Source organism: Diplotaxodon limnothrissa, linkage group LG8, assembly GCF_057381915.1.
Source record: "Diplotaxodon limnothrissa isolate DT_005_m linkage group LG8, D_limnothrissa_male_GT1.1, whole genome shotgun sequence".
NCBI classification, from domain to species: Eukaryota; Metazoa; Chordata; class Actinopteri; order Cichliformes; family Cichlidae; genus Diplotaxodon; species Diplotaxodon limnothrissa.
Window position 1 is genome coordinate 22,067,045 of NC_140603.1, and position 20,011 is coordinate 22,087,055.

Below are 20,011 nucleotides of genomic sequence, written 5' to 3' on the forward strand. Positions count from 1 at the left end.
TGTGACATAAGAAGTCACTTCACAGTACGCACAAGCCTGTTTTAATGTTATTTTGCACATTTGCCATTTGAAAGCATTTTCCTACACAGTGCACTTACAGTAAGCACATCAAATATCATTTTGAGCAGCTCAGCAAAACATTTATTGGCTTTATCTACATTATACATACATGTATTCTCTGAATATCTCAATAATAGGAAGTCCTTTAGGATTGTTTTTGTGGCAGAATGCATTCAGCACTGCTCCGAAAAAGAGAAAAGGAATGAAAGAGCAGCTGTTACATATATAAATAACACACCTCGGTGAAAATTAGCCAACAAAATTCAAAATTGTTGTTGTCTCCTAGAAATTAGACAGTTATTGCAGCTTGACAATATGTGTACATAAAACGAAATCAGTAGATCACATATGCAAACTTTAGCAAGCTCTATCACATCTCTGCTGCAACACTCTCAGCGGGTTGGTTTGAGTGCAGTGGGATGAACATTGCAGATATCAAACCAATGCTGATCCACCTCCTTATGTGGCAGCAGGCCATTTCGTGGCAGAAAGGGCCGTCGCCAGCGATCACGACTGCCCACTACTTGCCAGAAGCGTATGCCCTTGAGTAGAAAGATGGCATTGTGAGTGTAGGAGAAGTAGGCAGCGTCAATGTTGCCATCTGGATGGTCTGTGTTCACCACAGGAGGGAAAACATCTCTGATGTTTTTTGGGAACCCTCTTGCCAAGTTGTTGGCTTCCATGCTGAATGCATACACCTGTTCAAAGAGATAATTGCTCTTTTTTTTGTTATGCAGAAATCAATTCAATTATACAATGCAAACAATTCACAGAGGAACTTTAGTGCATTTGTTTGCTTGAAGACATTCCCTCATAATCCTAAGAAACAATTAATTAGCTTGGGTTTTCTCCAGGACTCTGCTTTTTATATCTGCATGTTCTGCTAATCGGTATTGCTAGATTGCAAACCACAGATGGAAACAGTTTGATTAATGACCATTAAGCCTAAGCCACATTTTAAGTCTAAATAATGTATAATGTATAATGGTCTGTGTGTTTTAATATCGAACCACATCATTCCAGCTTGTCATTTAAGCACTTCATGAATATTTCCTAATTTACTTTCTTACTGAACCTCATGTCTTTGCTCTTGTATTAGTGTAATAATATCTGACAGCCAGGTAATATTGCACTTACAAGATTGTTTTTAAAGAAGTAGATGTGGGAGTCCCTCCTGTCATAAAAGGCTGTGTCAATAGGACTTGGCACCCCTGGGAATCCTTCAGAGATTAACCTTGGATAATGGTGGCCTTCAGAGTCTTGTCCAAACACCTGGTCGTTCTCACTATCATACCTCCAGAACTGAGTACCTGTAGATAAATAAGTTAATTACATTTTCACCAAGTATTCATTTGTTCACTAACTCTTTTCAAACAGTATAACTCTCCACTTAGTGTACCTCTGAAGAAATATACAGCATCTCTTCTCCTGGACCAGACATGGACATGTGCATCTACTCCATCCATTGGGATCCCATGCCAGCCAGTTTGCAGCGGAACTGGATCACCATAACGCGTTCTATTATTTCTGTTCTCATACAGCCAGTACCAGCCATCTCTCATGAAATAGGTGTTAAAGCGGATCACCACCTCCCCATAGGGTGTCTTCTCCTTTCTGATCCAATCAAACACCGTGTTGAACCGACCTTTACAGCCTCCTGGTGTCAAATGCAAGCACAACAGGTGGGGCAAAAAAAAGGGTTTGCGTCAGACAATTAGGGCAAAAATACAGCAAAGTGCATTTCTCTAAGAGTGTATAAGTAACCACTAGATGGTGCTGTAACCATGTACCATAGAGTTGCTGTACAGCTTTTCTGTCCATCCAGTCCATTTCAAAGCTGGACTCCTGCGGTAGATAGCTGGGCTGCATTATGGATCCGGGTCTATATATGTGAGGTAGACCCAAAACATGGCCAATCTCATGAACTGCTACCTGAACGGGTTTAATATTTTTAAGGCGTTGTTAGAGCAATGCGTTGTTAATCACTGGAATTATTTCAATCTGGCAGTTCCTTTGATCGTGCGGTAATATAATTACTTTGAGAAGGCTGATTCCACTGCCAACATTGGGAGTTGTGAAGTGCTCATCATCATCAAAGTGTATATCACCCAGGAACCAAGCATGGGCAAATTCTTGACCAGTGCCATCGAACTTCTGATTACATCCCAGATGCCTTCCTATGAAAGAATTTCACAACGATGCAATATGTTATTTGGCACAAAAAGGAGGTACAGTGGAAACATTAATGATCCTCTTCAGACATACATACACATGACCCTAAGAAGGGCCAGTCTAAGAAGACTGGTGGTGGTTTACATAGTTTTTGTGTTTAATAAGCCTCATTAACAGATGTTTTATTAGTCTTAAACATATATGTGGCCAAGGAGATAACATCCTTTAACTTTTTTATCCTGAAATGAGAAATTAACCTTCACAGACTAGTGATGTGAAGGATCAAATCTAAACATTCCACATTTTATTCAGAAAAATAGTGATTTACATATCCACCTAACAAGTGAAAGATCCCCAGTGTCATCTCAGGAGAAGACACAAATCCTTTTGGGGTTGTGTCAGGAAGGGCATCTGGCATAAATCTCTGCCAAACCAGACATGCGGAGCTACCTGCTGTGGCCCCTGTGAATAAAGGAGCAGCCAAAAGTAGCTTTCATGCTGCAATGAAGCAAATAAACATTGACTAAAACCCACCTGTACCAAATCCCAGCCTGATGTCAACATCCTCCAATGGGGCATGTGTATCCTCCACAAATTCCAGTGGCGACACCTCACTCCACATCCTGAAAGCCAGTCTGAAGATGTATCTCTGGTCGTCAATAGTCAGCTGGCTGCTGTAGCCTTCTCCTATCAGCCTCCAGTTTAACACCTTCTTGGAAAAAGCCATGTGGCCAGTTGGAGTCAAATCTCTCTTCCGCCTGCTTTTGGATATGAGACTTGCGAGAGGTTCCTTCTTGCGTCTCACTGCTTCACTCGGATGCGCGTTCGCACTGATATTCCCCGTTTGGCTGCCCGGTCTGCTGTCGTGCGAGCTGTTTAGGGAAGTGATCTTTAAAAGCTCCGTTGTATAATTCATGCTGGTGTCATTGGAAATGGCTGTGAACACACCGTCTGTATCATTAAAATTTAATATGTTGTCTTCAGAGAAATTTGCAGTACCTAAAGAAGTGCCACTGATTATGTCACTTGCTGTGTTGTTCCTGTTGGTCTCAGTAAAACTGTCAGTGGTACTGTTTTCAAAATCAAAGTCACCACTGCTCTGAGGTGCTGTAGTGATGACAGGGATGGTCAGACCAGTCTCTTTATCAGGGACTCCACACCTTGGTTTGTTCATTGCTAACTTGGTGGCCTCATCAAACACCCCTGTAACAGGCAGACCTGAAACCCTCTGAAACTCTTTAAGTGCTGAAATAAAGGCTTGGTTCTCATTTTGACGGTTATAGCCCTGCTGATCACCAGCTCGATGAGCAGCCCTCGAGTAAGACGCTGAGGTTCCCTCCTGGATTGTGGCTTGAAGATCGTCGAGGAAGTCACCACTGAAAGAGGTGTCTGAATCCTCAAACCGAACCTCCTCCCAGTTAACTGGCTTGATGAATCCATATCTAGAGAGAAATAACTAAAACAAGACACGGGTTACATTAGACAAATCCTGTGTCTGGTTAAATGGATGCTGACGTTTGAGAAACACAGGAAGTCAAAAAAGAAGAAAAAAAAACAATATACCTCAGCTGTGTACTTGTCTGTTATAGCCTGAGCTTTGTGAGAATTAAGTGTCTGTGTATCAGAATGATCCCGATTATGGAAAAGTTTCTCTGCATCAGTTGCGCTAATGTTGGTCAAAAAGAACATAAATATCAGCTGGATTAAATTCAGCATCGTGTCCTTTAGCGGTGTACTCCCAGGTCTATATGCAAGATGAGATGATGACGAGTGAGGAGCAACGCTGCTTTATAAGCAAATCCTTTGCTTCTCCACACCCCTCAGAGATGTGACTCTACAGATGTAACCTGCTTTCTTCACCTCTGCGTGAAAAGTAAACTTTTACAATCTACAACTGCTCAATTTGACTCTTTCTCTGTGGTTATGTTATACAAGCTTCAGTGGTTTTAAATGGACTGCAGCTGATCCGTGGAAAGATGTTAAAACCTTCACTTTCATGTGGACAGTAAAAGACAGGGATGACCCCTGCAAGCACTGTGTTGAACAGGAAATAAACACACAAACAAGCAATTACCACAGACAAAACCTTCAATATTATCACAATGATTGCCTTTTATTTTCTCAGTCATTTTCTTACATCATATAAAGCTAATTATAATTTTATCTTAGACTTTCCTGGCTCTGGTGCTGCAAAAAATAACTTTTTTCTTTCAGTGCAAAAATAGCAGAATCATGTGTCCAACAACAATAAAGATGAGCAGTAAACCAGTAAAATACACAAATAACAGTACATATTTACATGTATAATAACAACAAACACCAAAGATGAGGCAGGTGGATTTTAAAAGCTGGTCACTGCAGAGTTTTAGCTATCGCTATCGCCAGGTGTTCAGCTGTTGGCTTTTCTGCAGTGCAGCTGACACAAAGGCCTTCTGCTGCTATTGCATCTTGTGTAGTAGGCCCTATGGCTGCAAACTGGAAACAAAGACATTTATGTGAGTAAAGCTCTGTTAAGCACTTCAGATTCATGCATTATTTAAATCTATCTGTGTATGACTGTGAGGAAGATGCACCTTTATTTGAGTCAGCTGTTCAGCCGAGAGCCTCCGCACCACTTCAAGGCAAAACTTCACTCCTGATGGACTGAAGAAAGCTATGCTTGCTGGAATGCCCTATAAGCACACAAACAAATGAACAGCTGCTATATTGAAACAAATAAATAAATACAAGCAATAAGAATGACACTTTACCTGCTCTTTGAAATAGTTCTTTAGATTTTTCTCCAGATTGGGATGCTCTGCTGTTTGATAGACAGTTAATGTCTCTAGGGGCACTCCTGGAAACAAAGAAACAGATCCCAATAGTGATAAAGATAGTGCAATTATTATTTTATAATTAGAATAATCCCAATGGGAATTTTATCACCTTGACTTTTAATTGTCAGGCACAACAGGGGGAATGCTTACCATTTTCCCTTAAAGCCGTGGGCAAGACTTCCCTTTTGATTGAGCCACAGGGGAAAAAAAGCGGTGGGATATTGGTGGCCTCTCCTATGACGGGAATTATACGTGAGATCATATGAGTAATAAGAGCAATCATAAAATTACTATTAAAATTAAACTGTGAGGAATGTGAGACTCCAAATTTACGCCGTACGTTCAATAATAAGTCGTGATAGCACCTCTGCTGTCCCTGTGTCCTCTCCCAAAGGGTTCAGACCTAGATTCTGTACTGTATGGGATAAAAATCATGAAAAGGAAAAAAATTGATAAGCTTTACAGTAATGTGGTAAATTCTTGAACCACCCCACATTTATTTATATTTTGCTAGAAAATGGGAAATAGGCGCAGCGATGTTTTTAAAAGCAGAAAACACTAAAAAGACATTACGGTCTAGTCTTTTCTAAGTTATCTGCTATGTGTAGACACAACAATTGTTCATTCCTTGACTTGGGTGCATTTTTTTATACTTGATGCATTCATAGGCCAGTGTTAAGTGGCTTAACAACCAAACCACATTCCTCTGAAAATGGCACAGTACAAAGCCTGGATTGAAAATAAGTGGAAAAACCAGCAAATGTCAAAAGACAAATTTGAAAGACTTTCTGAAAGCCTGGATGAGTAACTCAAGAGCACTTTGAAGAATTACAAGGACGTCTGAGTCCTTGGAAGTAAAATACAAAGAAATGAGGGTGGCTCAATACTTTTGCACAGTCTGCTAAATACTGACATAAGAGTGTGGCAGAGAAAACACATTCAATCGTTTCAACTAATTCAATAACTAAATTAGAAATTCACTGAGAGACTCAAAATAAAAACCCACTGTCAAATGTTACTGAAAAGAAGAAGCTAAAGCACACATGTAGAAATTGTTGCACCTGCTTGTTTTGTAAAGACACAGAACAATCACTAACGACAAACTGTCACTTGTGTATAACAAATGGCTGAAGGTAGACAAAGCATTTCACACATCACTATGAGCACCAGGTGCCCGACACACTCTGGTGCAATTAGCACAAGTTTACAAGGAGCTCAAGACGCAAAGGAGGATTCTGGGAGAAATTACCTTTGTCCATAGATGTGACTCACCTAATGAAGCGGTGGCCTTCCCAACCACATAGATGGACTTGGTGTTCCATTTGTTTTTCACTGCTTTGTGCCATTCTCAAAAGCACAACATACACTGGGCATTACAGAAATGTACTACACAAACTTAACTTGTATTTTTAAGATCTTTACCAAAAAAAAGTCATTTATATCAATGATATACAGAAGCTTGGAGAAAAGTAATGTTTATCACCTTCCCTTCTTTCATCCTCTTCCAAACACATCCTTACAGCCTCCACTGCTCTTGGACTGGTAAATATGAGCCCACCGTATTTCTCTGGTTGGAAAAGCTGGAATAAGCAACAAATACATAAATCCATTGAATATGCAAACTGTTAAAATGAACGAATTAATGAAAGGACAATGGAACAACAATTTACCTTATCTGTCAAAGTGTTTAATGACACAAACTTAAAAGACAGCACCGGAAGTAGGGTTCCTTTATGTCCTCGTGATTCCAGCTCCTTCGGAGTGAAAATAATAACTGTTCAACTGACAAATTTTAAGAAACTGGTTAAAGGTTAGTTGATTTAACTGTAAAGGGCGTGTACCTTAATATAGGGATCAGGTCCAGACTCTCCATCTTTTGGTTCTTTAAGCAGCAATACACGCATCTTGAAACACTGGATTATTAAAATAACAAAGATGGTTAATTCCGAACAAACTAAGGTAAAATAGGTTTACTAAGGTCTGCAATAATGTAAAGTCACAGGCTTAAAGCTACAAAAACACTGAGGACAGTGGGTGTGAAGGCACTTTAAGCAACGTTACACCCTAAAACGGTCACATGCTGATAAGACTGTTGTTGAGTCACGATCATAAGACTGTACATGAACAGCGAATAAATTAAGCGAATGGGCCATTTTAGTTGAAAGTGTATGTTTAGTGTCTTCTTCCGTAAGAGTGTTCTTGTTTACCCTAGCAAGAGACGGTGCATGACAGACTATCTACGGTAGCCATTAACAGAACCTGTCTGTGATAAAGTGTGATAGAAGCGAATATTTTATCCGCGTATAGCTACAGTGACACGAAGTACAAACGGTGAAAAAGACGAAATATTAGGCAAAATTTATGTACCTCTAGTGTTCATTCAGACTTTCATCATCCACGGTCGAGGAGGGGAGACAGAACACTGTCTAATTTACTAACCTTGTAAAATAATCGTATTACAAGTAATATTACAAGAATGTGTTTATTTAATTTAAAAATATAGTATCAATAATTTAAATTAATATCTACTACACGTGACAAAGAGTTCGGGGGCATCTGAATTTATTTTCGTCCCCGTTTTATAGAATGGTTTATTCCATTTCACCAACAGGCGACAAGCCGACATTGAAGCTCTGAATGTGGATTTAATAAGCGGCAAGCCGTGTATATGTGGAGCCATAATGGCGGCTTCAGGGTTTTAGTTTCGTAGCTGATAGTTGCTAGTCTTTGCCCCGCCCACTTAGTAGACACGTGTGTTTTAAGTTTGCAGCATGGCTTCATTGGCTAAGAAAAGGGCAGTAGGTTTTGGTGAAAAACCCGAGGAAAGTGACAACAGCTCCGATGAGAATCCAGAGGAGGAAGACGATTCCGGAGAAGAGGACAGTGAGGCGTCAGATGAGGAAATTAATGAGGTAAAAGAACAAACACGTCTTAGAAGGGAGGCATGGCCTTGCTAACTAGTTAGCTAAGTCAGCAGTAGGGCTAATGTGAACGGGAATGCTCATGAAAATACTTTTTTGGTTAATCATGTGAGAAAAGAAATAACTAATATACTAGAAAATGTTATTTCGAAGATACTGTACTTGAATACGCTGTAATAAGTTAACCCTGTGAAACTCATATCGGAAAGTTTCGCACAACTAATCAGAGAATGGGTTACAATAAAACTTGCAATTACGACTTCTACGCTTTCAGGAGGTCGTTGTAGACTTTGAAGCTCACACCATCTCAGACAATGACTTCAACGGCATAAAGAAGCTGCTGCAGCAGGTTTGGGTTCACTATTGTTATTTCACGTTTCAAATACTGTGTGCAAGCAGCTGTCACTGACGTCATTTCTGTTATGTTTGGATCCAGCTTTTCTTAAAAGCTCATGTGAATACATCAGAGATGACAGACATCATCATCCAACAAAATCATGTTGGAAGTGTCGTCAAGGTGAGTAACTCGGTAGTTAAATATAAAAAGGATTTGTTCATTATTTTTGTTTATTTCTCCAGTTTCAACCCAAAAACAGCTGTGCTCAGAAGTTTACATACATGATCAAGGAAATATATGTCATGAAAATTTGGGCTTTCAGTGATTTCTTTGAACTGTTCATCTTAATGCAAACTATGCATACTGCACACATCTTAATGACTTAAAAAAACTGCATTTGGGAGTGCATGTTTGAATTTCTTTTGGAGTTTTATTAATCCAAATGGGATCAGAAGCAAACATGAGGAACCAAAGGGCTGAAATATATACATACATTTATTTACATTTTTGATTAGGGGTGTTGAAGGTTATACAGTGTCTTGACTAGATGAGGCCAAGGCCTATTTATCTTATTTGTAATCATTATTTACTACAACTGGTAGTTTATTTTTAACAGCAATACTAGAGCAGTTATTCGAATGTGGGACTACTTTGCCAACATCTGGACAAAGACTTAAACTGTCACCCTGAGATGAGTTGTTTTGAGAGTTGTTTTGGATGTTCAGGAACCACCAAAGTTCAAGCCGTGAACTGGAAACTGCTGGAACACCAGCGTCAATTCACTGTCCACAGAGAATCCTTTGAACCTAAGAACACTATACCGGTACTTTCAAACATGGTGGTGGCAGCATGATGCTCTGGAGCTGCTTTGCTGCTAACAGCATTGCTACATTGTACAAAGTGGATGGCAACATTAGGCTGGAATAAATTCAAATTTGTGCACCAAAGTGTTTTCTTTTTTAAAAGATTTATGTTGTGCAATCATTCCACCAGGAAAAGGAACAGGGAAAAAAATCATTTAAAACCCAAGCTTGATATTCATGCTCATTCACATTCATTTCTTAGCAGCTGTTTATTTACTTGTCTCTCTACTATGCTCCAGCAAGCTGAGGTGCCCGAAGACAGCGACGATGATGACGACCCAAATGAAGTGTTTGGCTTCATCACCATGCTCAACCTCACAGAGAGAAAGGTCAGATGACTAGCAAACTAAAACGAATTAGTCTTGAATGGGCTGGAATATGTCAGTGTTTTTGTTTTGTTTTTTTAAATATAAATTGTCATACCTACGTGTGGAACTGTTCACAGGGTGTACAATGTGTGGAGGAGGTGAAGGAGCTGATTGTGGATCAGTGTGAGAAGAATGCTTCTCATATTGTGACAGAACAGCTGGAGAAGATCTTTAATGATAACAGCAAGCCTGTGGGGCTGCTGCTAAGTGAGCGCTTCATCAATGTGCCTCCACAGATTGCCCTTCCACTGCACAAACAGCTCCAGTAAGTTCTGCTTTACCTTCTCATTCCATCTTTAGTGTTTTGTTATTGGAGTGAGAGCAGGTAGAAGATGGTCAGGATGGTGTTTGAAAACATTGAAATAAGACAGAACATGTGCAAATCTTATAAATCAGCATTTTATTCACAGTAGAATGTATGAAATATATCAAATGTTTAAACTGAGACCTTTTTAGTATTGCATGAAATATATTAGCAGCAACACATCTTAAATGTTGGGACAGGTCCATGATTACTATAGTGTAGGATCCCCTCTTAACAACTGTTGAACATCTGGGAACTGATATTTACCAGTTAACCTAATTGGCTATAAATGATTCCAGCTTTTTCTTTTTAATACCACTTACTTTTCCACCTTTTTATTGCTCTCATCCCAACGTTTTAATACATGTTGCGGTCATCAAATTCAAAATACTTTTTTTTTTTTTTATTTATGAAACATTTGATGTTTTGTGTTCTATTAATAAAATATGGTGGTGAGATTTGGAAATGATTCCATTCTGTATTTATTTTTAATAGAAACTAGGAAAAACATCCATTTGTGTGGGTTAAAAGATTTTCATGTTACGGTCCTTTAGGGAAGAAATCGCTGAAGCTCAGAGGACAAATAAGCCCAGTGGGAGGTGCCACTACTGCCTGATTATCAGCAAGACCTGTAGAGAAGAGACCAAGAGCATCCCAGCCACAGGAGGAGCTCCCAAAGAGGAATACATGTTTGTCAATGCAGAGGAGGAATTCTTTTATGAGGTAAAGTGGGGGGAAAAAAACCTGCACAGATTTCAAGGTTTTAACTAAATATTTATTATACACAGGGCTACTTACTTAACAGTATCTGGGTAATAATACAGCATTTCGTTAACTCATGTCAAACTTCAGATAAATATTTATTTAAACAGCCATCTGATAACCTATTCAATATATTTATACTCTGATTTCAAGCCTGGTCCGTGTTTGCCTTACAGCAAGCCATCTTGAAGTTCCACTACACAGTCCAAGAAGAGGCAGACTCCTGTTTAAGTGGGAGGTGGTCATTTACGGATGTGCCCATGAAGCCTTTTAGGACTGTGATGCTGATACCCACAGACAGAATGCCTGCCATCATGGAGAAACTCAAAGAATATCTATCAGTGTGACCTTCACAATAAACCAAGACACCTATGGACACAGTGACAGCTTTCAAGCTTCTGAAAAACATTCAGTATATTCAATTTTTGTACAGTTGACTTTAGGAATGCGTGTATTCATATTTAGAATATGTAGGGCGATAGTTTACCCATTTTTAGAAATTTTAAAGACAGTTTGTACAAATTGTAAAGACATAGGGAATAATCGCATACTTGAATACTGGAAGAAACTACATGCAACTGCATATCAAAGGTGTTTATAGGAAGACTTCAAAATGAGATGAGTTTGGTGTTAAGTTGTGGTAAACAGAAGAATGGGAGTAATGGCTACAGAGCAAATGAGTGGTATTGTAACACTGTAGGTATGTGGTTTTTAACATTCAGCTACGTGTTTCATCCCTTCAAGAGCAGACTTTTCTTGATGTACGTTCTAAGATAAATGAGCAAAGCACAGTTATTCTGAGCAAGTTGTTTCATACGTATTTCAGCTTTAAAATCAGATCCTTGGATGTGAAGGTATACTGGCATTTACAACTTTGCATAATAGGGAAGTACATAGGAGACAAATTACTTTCTGCTCGAACATATTTTTTTTTGCCTGTGAGGTATATCAAATGACAGTGCGCATAAAGTCCACACCTAAGCAGTGTTGCGGAAAACCCCCTCACTCATTGTTTTTAGATCACAACTATTAAACTGCAAACTTTTCTATATTTACAGCACAGACATCTTTGCCTTCTCAGCACTGTAAGCACATTGGGTAGTACACATGAGTAATTTAATGTAATAAATTAAGCTTTACTGTATTAATTATACAAATGTCTTACAAGCATTCATGCATTTGCAGTCTAAATTTGTGATTTTTTTTCAGTTTACTGAATCATACATCTGTCATACGTCTGTGTCACTGCTGCACAGCCACTGTTTACGTCACCACTTGTTGTTGCAGCTTCCTGTTTCTTCTCTTTGCGGTTTTTGGATCCCTGTGGGTCCAACATGTCTTGCAGTATATCTTTGCTTTCGCTAGGGGGCAGATTGTAGAAGAAGTACAGTGGTGCAATTTCAACGAACCTAAAAGAGAAATTTGAAAACCAATATTAAATGTAAAACATTTGTGTCAACACAAGATATTGTGTAGATAAAGAGATTAAAAATATTCAAATTAAAATGAGATCAAATGGCTCATGCTTACTGCAGTAATAAACATGTTTGTTTTACCTCTGCACTACACGACAGGTAATCCTTGAGACCTCAGTTCTAATCTGTACACAACTGTTCTGATGGGGATTTGGGGTAAAAATCAATTGACTTACGCTTGCGGGGAAATTTCCGAGACTATTCTCATGCAGTTTTCTGAAAGGATGTACTCATTGAAAACAACCCACTCAGGCAGTCCCAGCTTGTGTGACTGAGCCCCGTAGCAGGAGTGTGGGTGCACCTGGGCCATGTGCTTATGTGCAAGAATGAAGTAGTTGCCTGATCCGTCCACATCTCGAGCAATCTGGGAAAAGAACAGGCCTCGTAAACTTGAACACAATTGAATTGCTGGAGGTAAATTCATTGATATTGACATTTTGTTTTTCTGTACCTGCATGAAGAATCCAGCCAGCAGAGCTCTTTTGATGTTGTGAGTGTTAGTCTTGGTTCCAAAGGAGGGTTCAGAAATGGGGAGCTCAATTCTGTTCAGCGTGTCAGTCAACTCTGATCTAATGGAATCGGCTGTCCTCAACGCAGAATGATCTAGAAAATAGTCCTGGCACCACTTTTCAGTAGTCAAATCTGGGAGAAAACATCATGCACAGAGAGAGAAGCGCTGTGGTCAGCAGTATTTACGTCAAGTTTCTATCACAGTAAAAACAGTTTAATTCCTAATGCCTTTTAAATAGATCAGATTGAGTGGAAAAATGACAATGTGGAGGTAATTAATTAATTAATTAATTCAAGAGTATCGTAATATGATTTACTAAAATTTCAAGCAGTTTGCCTCTCGGAATCGAAAGTTTGTTCTTGGGCTTAAATGAGAATGCATTTGGTATTAACATACACATTTTAGCTTTTTTTAAAAACATTTTTAATGTCTTCTTTTAACTGTTTTTTGCGTTAATTTTTAGAATAGATAGTTTATTCTGATCCATCTGGTTATAATTCTTCATGAAACTGAAATGTAACATCTGTCCCATAGGATAACACAGTCTTTGAATCTAGTTTTAATTTACCACAGTAGAGAACAAAGATCAAGTCATCAGTTATTTCATTAGGTACACCTGTTTCACCACCTGCTCATTGATGCAAATACCTTAATTTATCAAATCACATGGCAGCAGCAGCCCAATGCATTTAGGCATTTAGGCATGGTCAAGGTGACCTAGCTGAAGTTCGGAGCGAGCATCAGAATGGGGAAGAAAGATTAAGTGACTTTAAATGTAGTATGGTTGTTATACCTGACGGGCTGGTCTGAATATCTCAGAAACTGCTGATTTTGCCAAAATGGGGATTTTTCCACACAACAATCTCTAGGGTTTACAAAGAATGGCCAAAACAGTAACAACAAGTGAGGGGCACACTGTTTCGACCTGATACAAAAGCAACAGTAACTCATATAAGCACTTGATTCAACCAAGGTATGCAGAAGATCATCTCTGAATGCACAAATGTTGAACTTTGAAGGAGCAGAAGACCACACCAGATTTAAGAGCAAAAAATAATTGAACCAAATTGCTACAATTTGCACAGGCTCAACAAAATTGGACAATGGAAGACTAGGAATGTTGAGTCTGTTAAGCTTTGGTTTCCGCTCTGAAATTTGGATGGCATAAACACCACGAATGCATTAATTCATCCTGCCCTGCATCAACAGTCCAGGCTGCTGGTCTAAGGGATATTTTCTTGGCACACTCTCCGCCCCTTACAACCAATCAAGCATCATTTAACTGCCGCGGCCTACTTGAGTATTGTTACTCACCGTGTCTATCCCTTTATGACCACACTGTACTGGCTCATTATCTTGGCTGCTTCCAGCATGATAATGTCCAAATAAATAAAGCTCAAATCATCTTTAATCTGTTCCTTGAACATAACAGAGGAATGTTTCCAGCACCTTATTGAACCAATGCTATGAAGAAATAAAGCTGTAAGGTATAAATAATGAAGTGGCTGATGAGACTTATCTCTTGAAGAGAATAGATTGGTTCTGTTCAATGACAGTCTTACATTGTTCTCTCTGGTTTTGTTTGTAGGCGTTGTAGATGTTTATGAGGGTGAAGTGATCTCCTTCAGGGTGCTGGAACTTCCTGTGACACTGGACTGCCTCGTGGCTCATGGCAGCAGGCGGCTCCACAAAGCAGCTTGGTGCTAAAACACAACAACAAACAAGGTCGACTTCACTGAGAGAAACCACTCTCACCAAAGAGCATCAGAAACTGCAGATGAGCCAATACTACGCTGTCCACCTGGTGATTCTACAAACCAGTCAAAGGATCCTCACTTGTAACTAATCTTAAATTCTGGAATGGGAAAATGTAAAACGTACGTACCTGACAACATGGCTGTGATTGTCAGCATCTCACTCACACAGTCAAACTCGCAGGATGCTAGCAGCGCTTTGGCCATCTGAGGTTCCAGAGGGATTTCAGACATTATGATGCCAATTTCAGACAAGTTGCCATCATCGTCTAAAGCTGCAAGGTAATCGAGCTCCTCCAGTGCCTGCATGAGACCCTCTGGATCTGCAACAACAAATGGAATATTTTAAAATTTCACACATTTCATTGCTATATCTATTAAGGGGGATAAAATATCAACAGCAACTTGTGTCATCTGAATAATCAAAGACACACTCATCACAAATCAAATGCCTTCGGCTTTTATTTCTTTCCTATAGAGAAAATATAATTTATATAGCAAGTGCCTTTTGTCCCACATTTTCAAAAAAATATTACAGCACTTTTGGCATGGACTTCCTTTTCATTGTGCTCGTCTGGCACTGCAATACATGAGACATGTTGTGTAATCGTTAATGAGCTGGCCTCTTCTGTTCATGTGGGTCAGAGCACAGACAATGGTTAGTAGCTGGGCTGTCAGCTCAGCTAAGTCATGGATGACTGGGCTCAAACAGCTACACAGAGCCCTTCCTGAGTCAAAAACCTCCCACATGCGAATCTTTGGCTTGGGTTGTGAGAGAGATGCTGTTAGTGGGAACCAGTAAAAACTAAAATAAAGAACAAAACTTCTTGTTGTCCTGCATGTGTTCCAGTGGCAACACCTCTGGACAGATATTTTACCTGGTCTGTCGATGAAACTGCACTGTCCAAGGCCTGCTATCTCCATCCTTTTGAGGAAAAGAACTGTCGGTGTAATGTTGGACTCCAAGATCTGTGGGGAGTTCTCTGCAGAAGTTAGGCTTGCTTCTGGATACAGGCAGAAGCATTTACCTAGAGGAAAAAAATCAGTAAAACCGTTGCACTTAAATTTTGTGTTTGTTTATTTTGCTTTTTTTAAATAATGCTGGGAAGTTTTTTCTTTGGCTTTCTTAAGTCCAAATATTAATTAATATTGTAATATGTCCAAATCTGCAAGTATGAAAATTATCCAAATGAATGAAAGGATGATAAATTAACCAGTCTGCTTTAGTCTTTTCTGTTGTTTCTAACCCAAGAAGCATCAGATTTAGTTACCAAAGATGGCAGCTTACATTTTTTCAAAGAAGAAACTTTTTAGATAACTGCTTTAAGTATTGCCAAGTGAGGAGATGACATGACATTATACCATATCAGATCGTCCTTATACCTGATGGTCCAGACAGCTGCTTGCGAATGTCTGCCTGGCATTGACTGATGGGTTGAAGGACCTCTGAGCTAGCTCTTACTCTCGGATTGTACACCTTTACATAAAAGTAAAAACAGTGCTAATTAATATCAGAGGAATGCTCATTTAAGATTGCTACATCACTTTGGAATTAACTTACCATTTTCTTCTGGACTCCTGTGTCAATGACAAATTTGACAGACTCTGTAGCCCACCATGCATCCTCACCTTGACGGGTACTGAGAAAAACCTTTCTGGACTTTGTGGAGCATGACTGCTCAGGCAGGACAGGAAGTAGCCCTCCTTGGCCTGAGCACAGGACTACAAGTACCATTTGTCCCAACTGTCCACCCAACCTGGTCCCTTCTCTTTGGAGTATACTATAGGCACAGTGGACCTCCTGCAGGAGGTAGTGGGAGCGAAATTTAAACCAGATCACAACAGGCATTAGCACAGTCAAAGAGCTGTTTGAAATATAAAATCTTTTACCTCAGCTGAGCCTAAAAATACAAAAACATCTCCACCCTCTTTGGTCCGATGGATCTCCAGCACGAGTCTCAGTGTTGAGTAGAAGTAGTCTTTGTTGCCGTTGTTGCTGTGCACAACTTCAGCAGTGCATGAGGACTCTAGACTGATATGCAGGACACTGCCATAATGTCTCAGAAGCTTGTCTGTCATGGGCGGCACAGTGAGAACCACCACCCTGAGCTCAGGCCTCTGCAGCAGGATGTCCTTGAGGAGACCCAACAGAATGTCTGTGCCAACCGTCCTTTCATGGGCCTGGTCAATGATTATGACCCCGTAGTGCTCAAGAAAAGGGTCAGACATCATCTCTCTCAGCAACATATCATCAGTGCAGTACCTGATAAACCAAAGTGATCAGGAGGGTTAATAATAGAGGTTTATAAAACAGGAATAAGATACGGTCAATTTGCCACCATTTTGCTTGAGCCTGTTAGTTAAAAGTACACACAGCACAGCCCCCCCCCCCAACACACACACACACTTGGGAACAGCTAAAACCCTTTTAAGTTTTAAGTCTTAATTTTTTTGCAGCTGCTGATTTAAACATCTAGCAGTAATATTATCTTTTATGTAAAGTGGATCTCTGGCTGACTGGTGAGACCAGTATTTACCCTCTTTTAGCTCCCTTTCATTTCTCCGTGTCATACTCCTAAATATTATCTGGCTCTTTAGCTTTACACCATGCTGTGAAAATGATGCACATATTCTATAAAATAAGTGAGAATAGGGGTCATTTGCACATGGCACTGTAGGAAATAACACTCAGAGATGATCGTTTCTATTACTAACATTTACTTGATTAAAACTAGATCATGTGCAAAGCCCAGCACAAGTTTCAAAAGCAAAAAGTGTTTAGTGTGCATTGATATATTAGATGCAGTACTGTGCAAAAGTCTTGAGCCATCTTTCATTTCTCTCTATATATACACATCTCATTTTACTGGGAAAATGGATAATAGGATACTGTAAAAACAGAGTTTGTACATTTCTAATGTGGTTAAAAGTCAATATTTGGTGCAACCACCTTCACTCTTCTACATACCCTGAACTCTCTCAGTCAAGCTTTCACGTCATTTCTTTAAGTTAGCTTCACAAACAGTTCTCCAGGCTTCTTGAAGGACATTCAAAGCTCCTCTTTGGATGTTGGCTGCCGTCTGACCCTTAGTATCGACTAAGGGTCAGACGCATCTTTCAAGCGTTATGGCAGGTCTTCTTAAAGATTTACATATCTTTAGGTCTACCACTTCCTCTTTTGTCCTCCACTTGTCCAGTTTAATATTGCAATATTTCGGAGGATTCTACTACTGAGTGTTTGACATTTGGGACAATAACATAACATAACAAGAGTCGTTGAATATTAGGCTATACAGATATGCGCATAATTTCCTTTGAACTGGTCGACTTTATTTAGATCAAGAATGAGCTCTGTCCTTTGTCAGCAGTGAGCTTCCATCAATTAATAAGGAATAGAGGAAAGGAAAAAATTTAAGAATGAAAGGGGAAATTTGTGGATTATATTCAAATGATAGTCCACTGCTGGCAGTGAAATAGACACAGTAAGAGCTCATTAACAAACCTCAAAACAGTGTCAGAGGAGCAGCAGGTCTCCAGAGGGATGGTGTAACCAACTTCATGGCCTATGTTGACGTCCATTTCATCAGCGACACGCAAGGCCAGATCTACAGCCTGCTGTTTGCCGGTCTGAGTGCACACAACCATACCATGCTGATACTGGGCAGACAGACAGAACTCTGCACACCACTGAGGGATCTGAAAGAAGATCATTGATAAAAGCTTAAAAAGTCTTTATAGTAAAATATGATTCAGGACATCAGTACTACCTCAAATATTAAACAAGAGAATGTTTTCTACCACATCAGCTGTTTTTTCTCACTCACAAGAATCCTTTTCAGATTATCCCAACAGCTTTTGTTTGAGCACACAGCAAAACAAACTGTGACAGGAGATATCCTATGCTATTATCGCTCATAATGCAAAACTGCTTTGGCAGCATGTGTCGGCTCCAGCGGATCAGGGCTTAGCAGCTGGAGGTCCCCTAACACCCCTGCTGGAGCCTTTGTGCAGACTGATGGTCAGGCAGACAGGAGTTTACACAGCTTCACAGTGACACAACATCATCTGCTGAGCTGGGCAGCTTCTGTTCACACAAGCATGGCAACACTGAGTGACAAACGGTAGTCCTAAATATATCAAATCGCAGGGAACATTGGATTAAGCATGTGTAATTTATACAATGTAGGTTATGCTCTGGTAAACGCCCCATTATTATGAAGCTCCACATTCATCCTGTACATAAGTCCAGGTTCATAAATTGAATGTAAAAATTTCCTTACTAAAATAATAATAACACTGACTACACTCTTACCTGTGTACTCCTGCCAGTCTTTGCTGCCCCGGACACAATAACCAGCTGGTTGTTTGCAAGAGCATCCTCAAACTGACATCTGACCTTCCACACACTCAGAGTTTTCCTCTCCTTCAGTAACTTGTAGTAACGCGAGGAAAAGGGCAATCCATCGAACTGATTTAACTCCAGATCATCTCCAAATCCAAAAGTGTCTTCTGCGGGACTTTCTTCACGGTCAGGACAAACGTTCGGCTCTGCCAAATTATTTTCCTCCCACATGACATACGGGTTTATCAGGACTAGTGCGCATTAAGTTTTCTTCTTCCACTCCAACTACAGGTCCATTCTTCTCAAATCGGAAGCATAGAAAAACAGACTGCGTGCCTTTCCATCTGGCGTTTAAAAAAACAAAAATCCCACGCTATGTTCGCGTATTTGGACGGAGTACAAGGTGAGAGAATCCTTTTGCTGAGGCTTTTGTTTTTAATGTTTTACTTAAAGCTGTTCAAAGTTCGCAGCTGTCCACTTTGGAGCTTGGTGCGCGCAATGTCCATCGGTGCGTAATTTCATCTCAGCGTGGTTTCACACGTGTTTTGATTTGCGTAGAGCTTCACATGCACCAATAAGCACGTCCGAGAGACTGTCATAATCGCCTGCATATTATCATGAAATCACGTGTAAAGCAGTGAGGACACTTATGGCGTCGTTGTTGCCACCAGTAACAATATCTCTAAAAATATCTTTTCATGTAACGTTGAAAGGTACAAGCTCATTAAAGTGTATTAGAATTTCAGCAGTAGTCAGCAGGCTGTATATAGATGATTATTATTGTTTTTATATTTAAATGTTAGCTGGAATTCCATTTTTAACTTTATTTAATGTTACAATTATATTCTTACATAATTGGCGTTCATTTACAAATCACCTTACCTTTATCAGAGTAATAAATGAAACTATTTCAGCTCCTGATAAACAGCAAATCTGTAAAAAATAGAGCTAAAGCTCCTGAGAGCAGCCAAAAACAGATATGTCAGTAATTTTGATCATTATTTAAAGCTTTTAAACCCAATGTTTAGACACTTCACTGAGGTGACACTACGTCTCACCCACTGACAAATAAAATGTGACTAATTAGAAAATGCTGGCTGAGGCTGATTTCAAAAGCTCATCAGAAACATTTGTCTTCGTTAGCGCGCGGCCTCAATTTCTTATCAACAAGAGATTTCCTCCCCAAAGTTTCCTTTCAGTATCCTTTTAATTACACACAACCACTTAACTCCACCACATCACTGCAAGCGAATCCTGATAGTAAGCAGTTCTATTGATTTAAGCCTTATTTCTATCCCCTATGGAGACCTTGTCAAATTGCTTTAA

At 39.6% G+C, this 20,011-nt stretch overlaps 4 protein-coding genes across 4 annotated transcripts; 1 reads left to right on the forward strand and 3 right to left on the reverse strand.

Moving 5' to 3' along the window:
* Positions 1 to 452: 452 nt before the first annotated feature.
* Positions 453 to 3,948, reverse strand: mmp21 (matrix metallopeptidase 21). Its single transcript, XM_085360877.1, has 7 exons — positions 3,809 to 3,948; positions 2,767 to 3,674; positions 2,098 to 2,237; positions 1,851 to 1,992; positions 1,460 to 1,717; positions 1,198 to 1,370; positions 453 to 758 (listed from the first exon to the last, which is right to left on the reverse strand). Exons 1-7 carry the CDS (start codon positions 3,946 to 3,948, stop codon positions 453 to 455), a joined length of 2,067 nt encoding a protein of 688 aa, XP_085217003.1.
* Positions 3,949 to 4,472: 524 nt separating this feature from the next.
* On the reverse strand, positions 4,473 to 7,459 carry uros (uroporphyrinogen III synthase). Its single transcript, XM_085360879.1, has 10 exons — positions 7,416 to 7,459; positions 6,890 to 6,961; positions 6,719 to 6,802; positions 6,532 to 6,628; positions 6,321 to 6,395; positions 5,389 to 5,463; positions 5,199 to 5,282; positions 4,983 to 5,068; positions 4,806 to 4,904; positions 4,473 to 4,707 (listed from the first exon to the last, which is right to left on the reverse strand). The coding sequence occupies exons 2-10, from the start codon at positions 6,950 to 6,952 to the stop codon at positions 4,585 to 4,587; spliced, it is 786 nt and encodes a 261-aa protein (XP_085217005.1). The 5' UTR covers positions 6,953 to 6,961; positions 7,416 to 7,459; the 3' UTR covers positions 4,473 to 4,584.
* A 346-nt stretch (positions 7,460 to 7,805) lies between these two features.
* bccip (BRCA2 and CDKN1A interacting protein) lies at positions 7,806 to 12,081 on the forward strand. The gene is made up of 7 exons (XM_085360881.1): positions 7,806 to 7,960; positions 8,244 to 8,318; positions 8,406 to 8,486; positions 9,409 to 9,498; positions 9,615 to 9,802; positions 10,396 to 10,564; positions 10,780 to 12,081. Exons 1-7 carry the CDS (start codon positions 7,820 to 7,822, stop codon positions 10,948 to 10,950), a joined length of 915 nt encoding a protein of 304 aa, XP_085217007.1. The 5' UTR covers positions 7,806 to 7,819; the 3' UTR covers positions 10,951 to 12,081.
* Positions 11,814 to 18,916, reverse strand: dhx32a (DEAH (Asp-Glu-Ala-His) box polypeptide 32a). Its single transcript, XM_085360880.1, has 11 exons — positions 18,656 to 18,916; positions 17,846 to 18,039; positions 16,234 to 16,606; positions 15,905 to 16,144; positions 15,727 to 15,820; positions 15,222 to 15,371; positions 14,475 to 14,666; positions 14,152 to 14,292; positions 12,530 to 12,720; positions 12,255 to 12,442; positions 11,814 to 12,012 (listed from the first exon to the last, which is right to left on the reverse strand). Exons 1-11 carry the CDS (start codon positions 18,914 to 18,916, stop codon positions 11,814 to 11,816), a joined length of 2,223 nt encoding a protein of 740 aa, XP_085217006.1.
* Between the last annotated feature and the right edge of the window lie 1,095 nt (positions 18,917 to 20,011).

Excerpts from the sequence above, each read along its gene's own strand:
- bccip (XM_085360881.1), top strand. The coding sequence starts at position 7,820 with ATGGCTTCATTGGCTAAGAAAAGGGCAGTAGGTTTTGGTGAAAAACCC. Across the intron at positions 7,961-8,243 it reads CAGATGAGGAAATTAATGAG|GAGGTCGTTGTAGACTTTGA; the intron begins GTAAAAGAACAA and ends CTACGCTTTCAG. Across the intron at positions 8,487-9,408 it reads ATGTTGGAAGTGTCGTCAAG|CAAGCTGAGGTGCCCGAAGA; the intron begins GTGAGTAACTCG and ends ACTATGCTCCAG.
- uros (XM_085360879.1), bottom strand. The coding sequence starts at position 6,952 with ATGCGTGTATTGCTGCTTAAAGAACCAAAAGATGGAGAGTCTGGACCT. Across the intron at positions 6,803-6,889 it reads GACCTGATCCCTATATTAAG|GAGCTGGAATCACGAGGACA; the intron begins GTACACGCCCTT and ends TTCACTCCGAAG. Across the intron at positions 5,069-5,198 it reads CACGGCTTTAAGGGAAAATG|GAGTGCCCCTAGAGACATTA; the intron begins GTAAGCATTCCC and ends CTTTGTTTCCAG.
- mmp21 (XM_085360877.1), bottom strand. The coding sequence starts at position 3,948 with ATGCTGAATTTAATCCAGCTGATATTTATGTTCTTTTTGACCAACATT. Across the intron at positions 2,238-2,766 it reads CAGGCTGGGATTTGGTACAG|GAAGGCATCTGGGATGTAAT; the intron begins GTGGGTTTTAGT and ends ATTCTTTCATAG. Across the intron at positions 1,371-1,459 it reads TGCTGTATATTTCTTCAGAG|GTACTCAGTTCTGGAGGTAT; the intron begins GTACACTAAGTG and ends ATTTATCTACAG.
- dhx32a (XM_085360880.1), bottom strand. The coding sequence starts at position 18,916 with ATGTGGGAGGAAAATAATTTGGCAGAGCCGAACGTTTGTCCTGACCGT. Across the intron at positions 16,145-16,233 it reads TATTTTTAGGCTCAGCTGAG|GAGGTCCACTGTGCCTATAG; the intron begins GTAAAAGATTTT and ends TACCTCCTGCAG. Across the intron at positions 15,372-15,726 it reads GCAGCTGTCTGGACCATCAG|GTAAATGCTTCTGCCTGTAT; the intron begins GTATAAGGACGA and ends TTTTTCCTCTAG.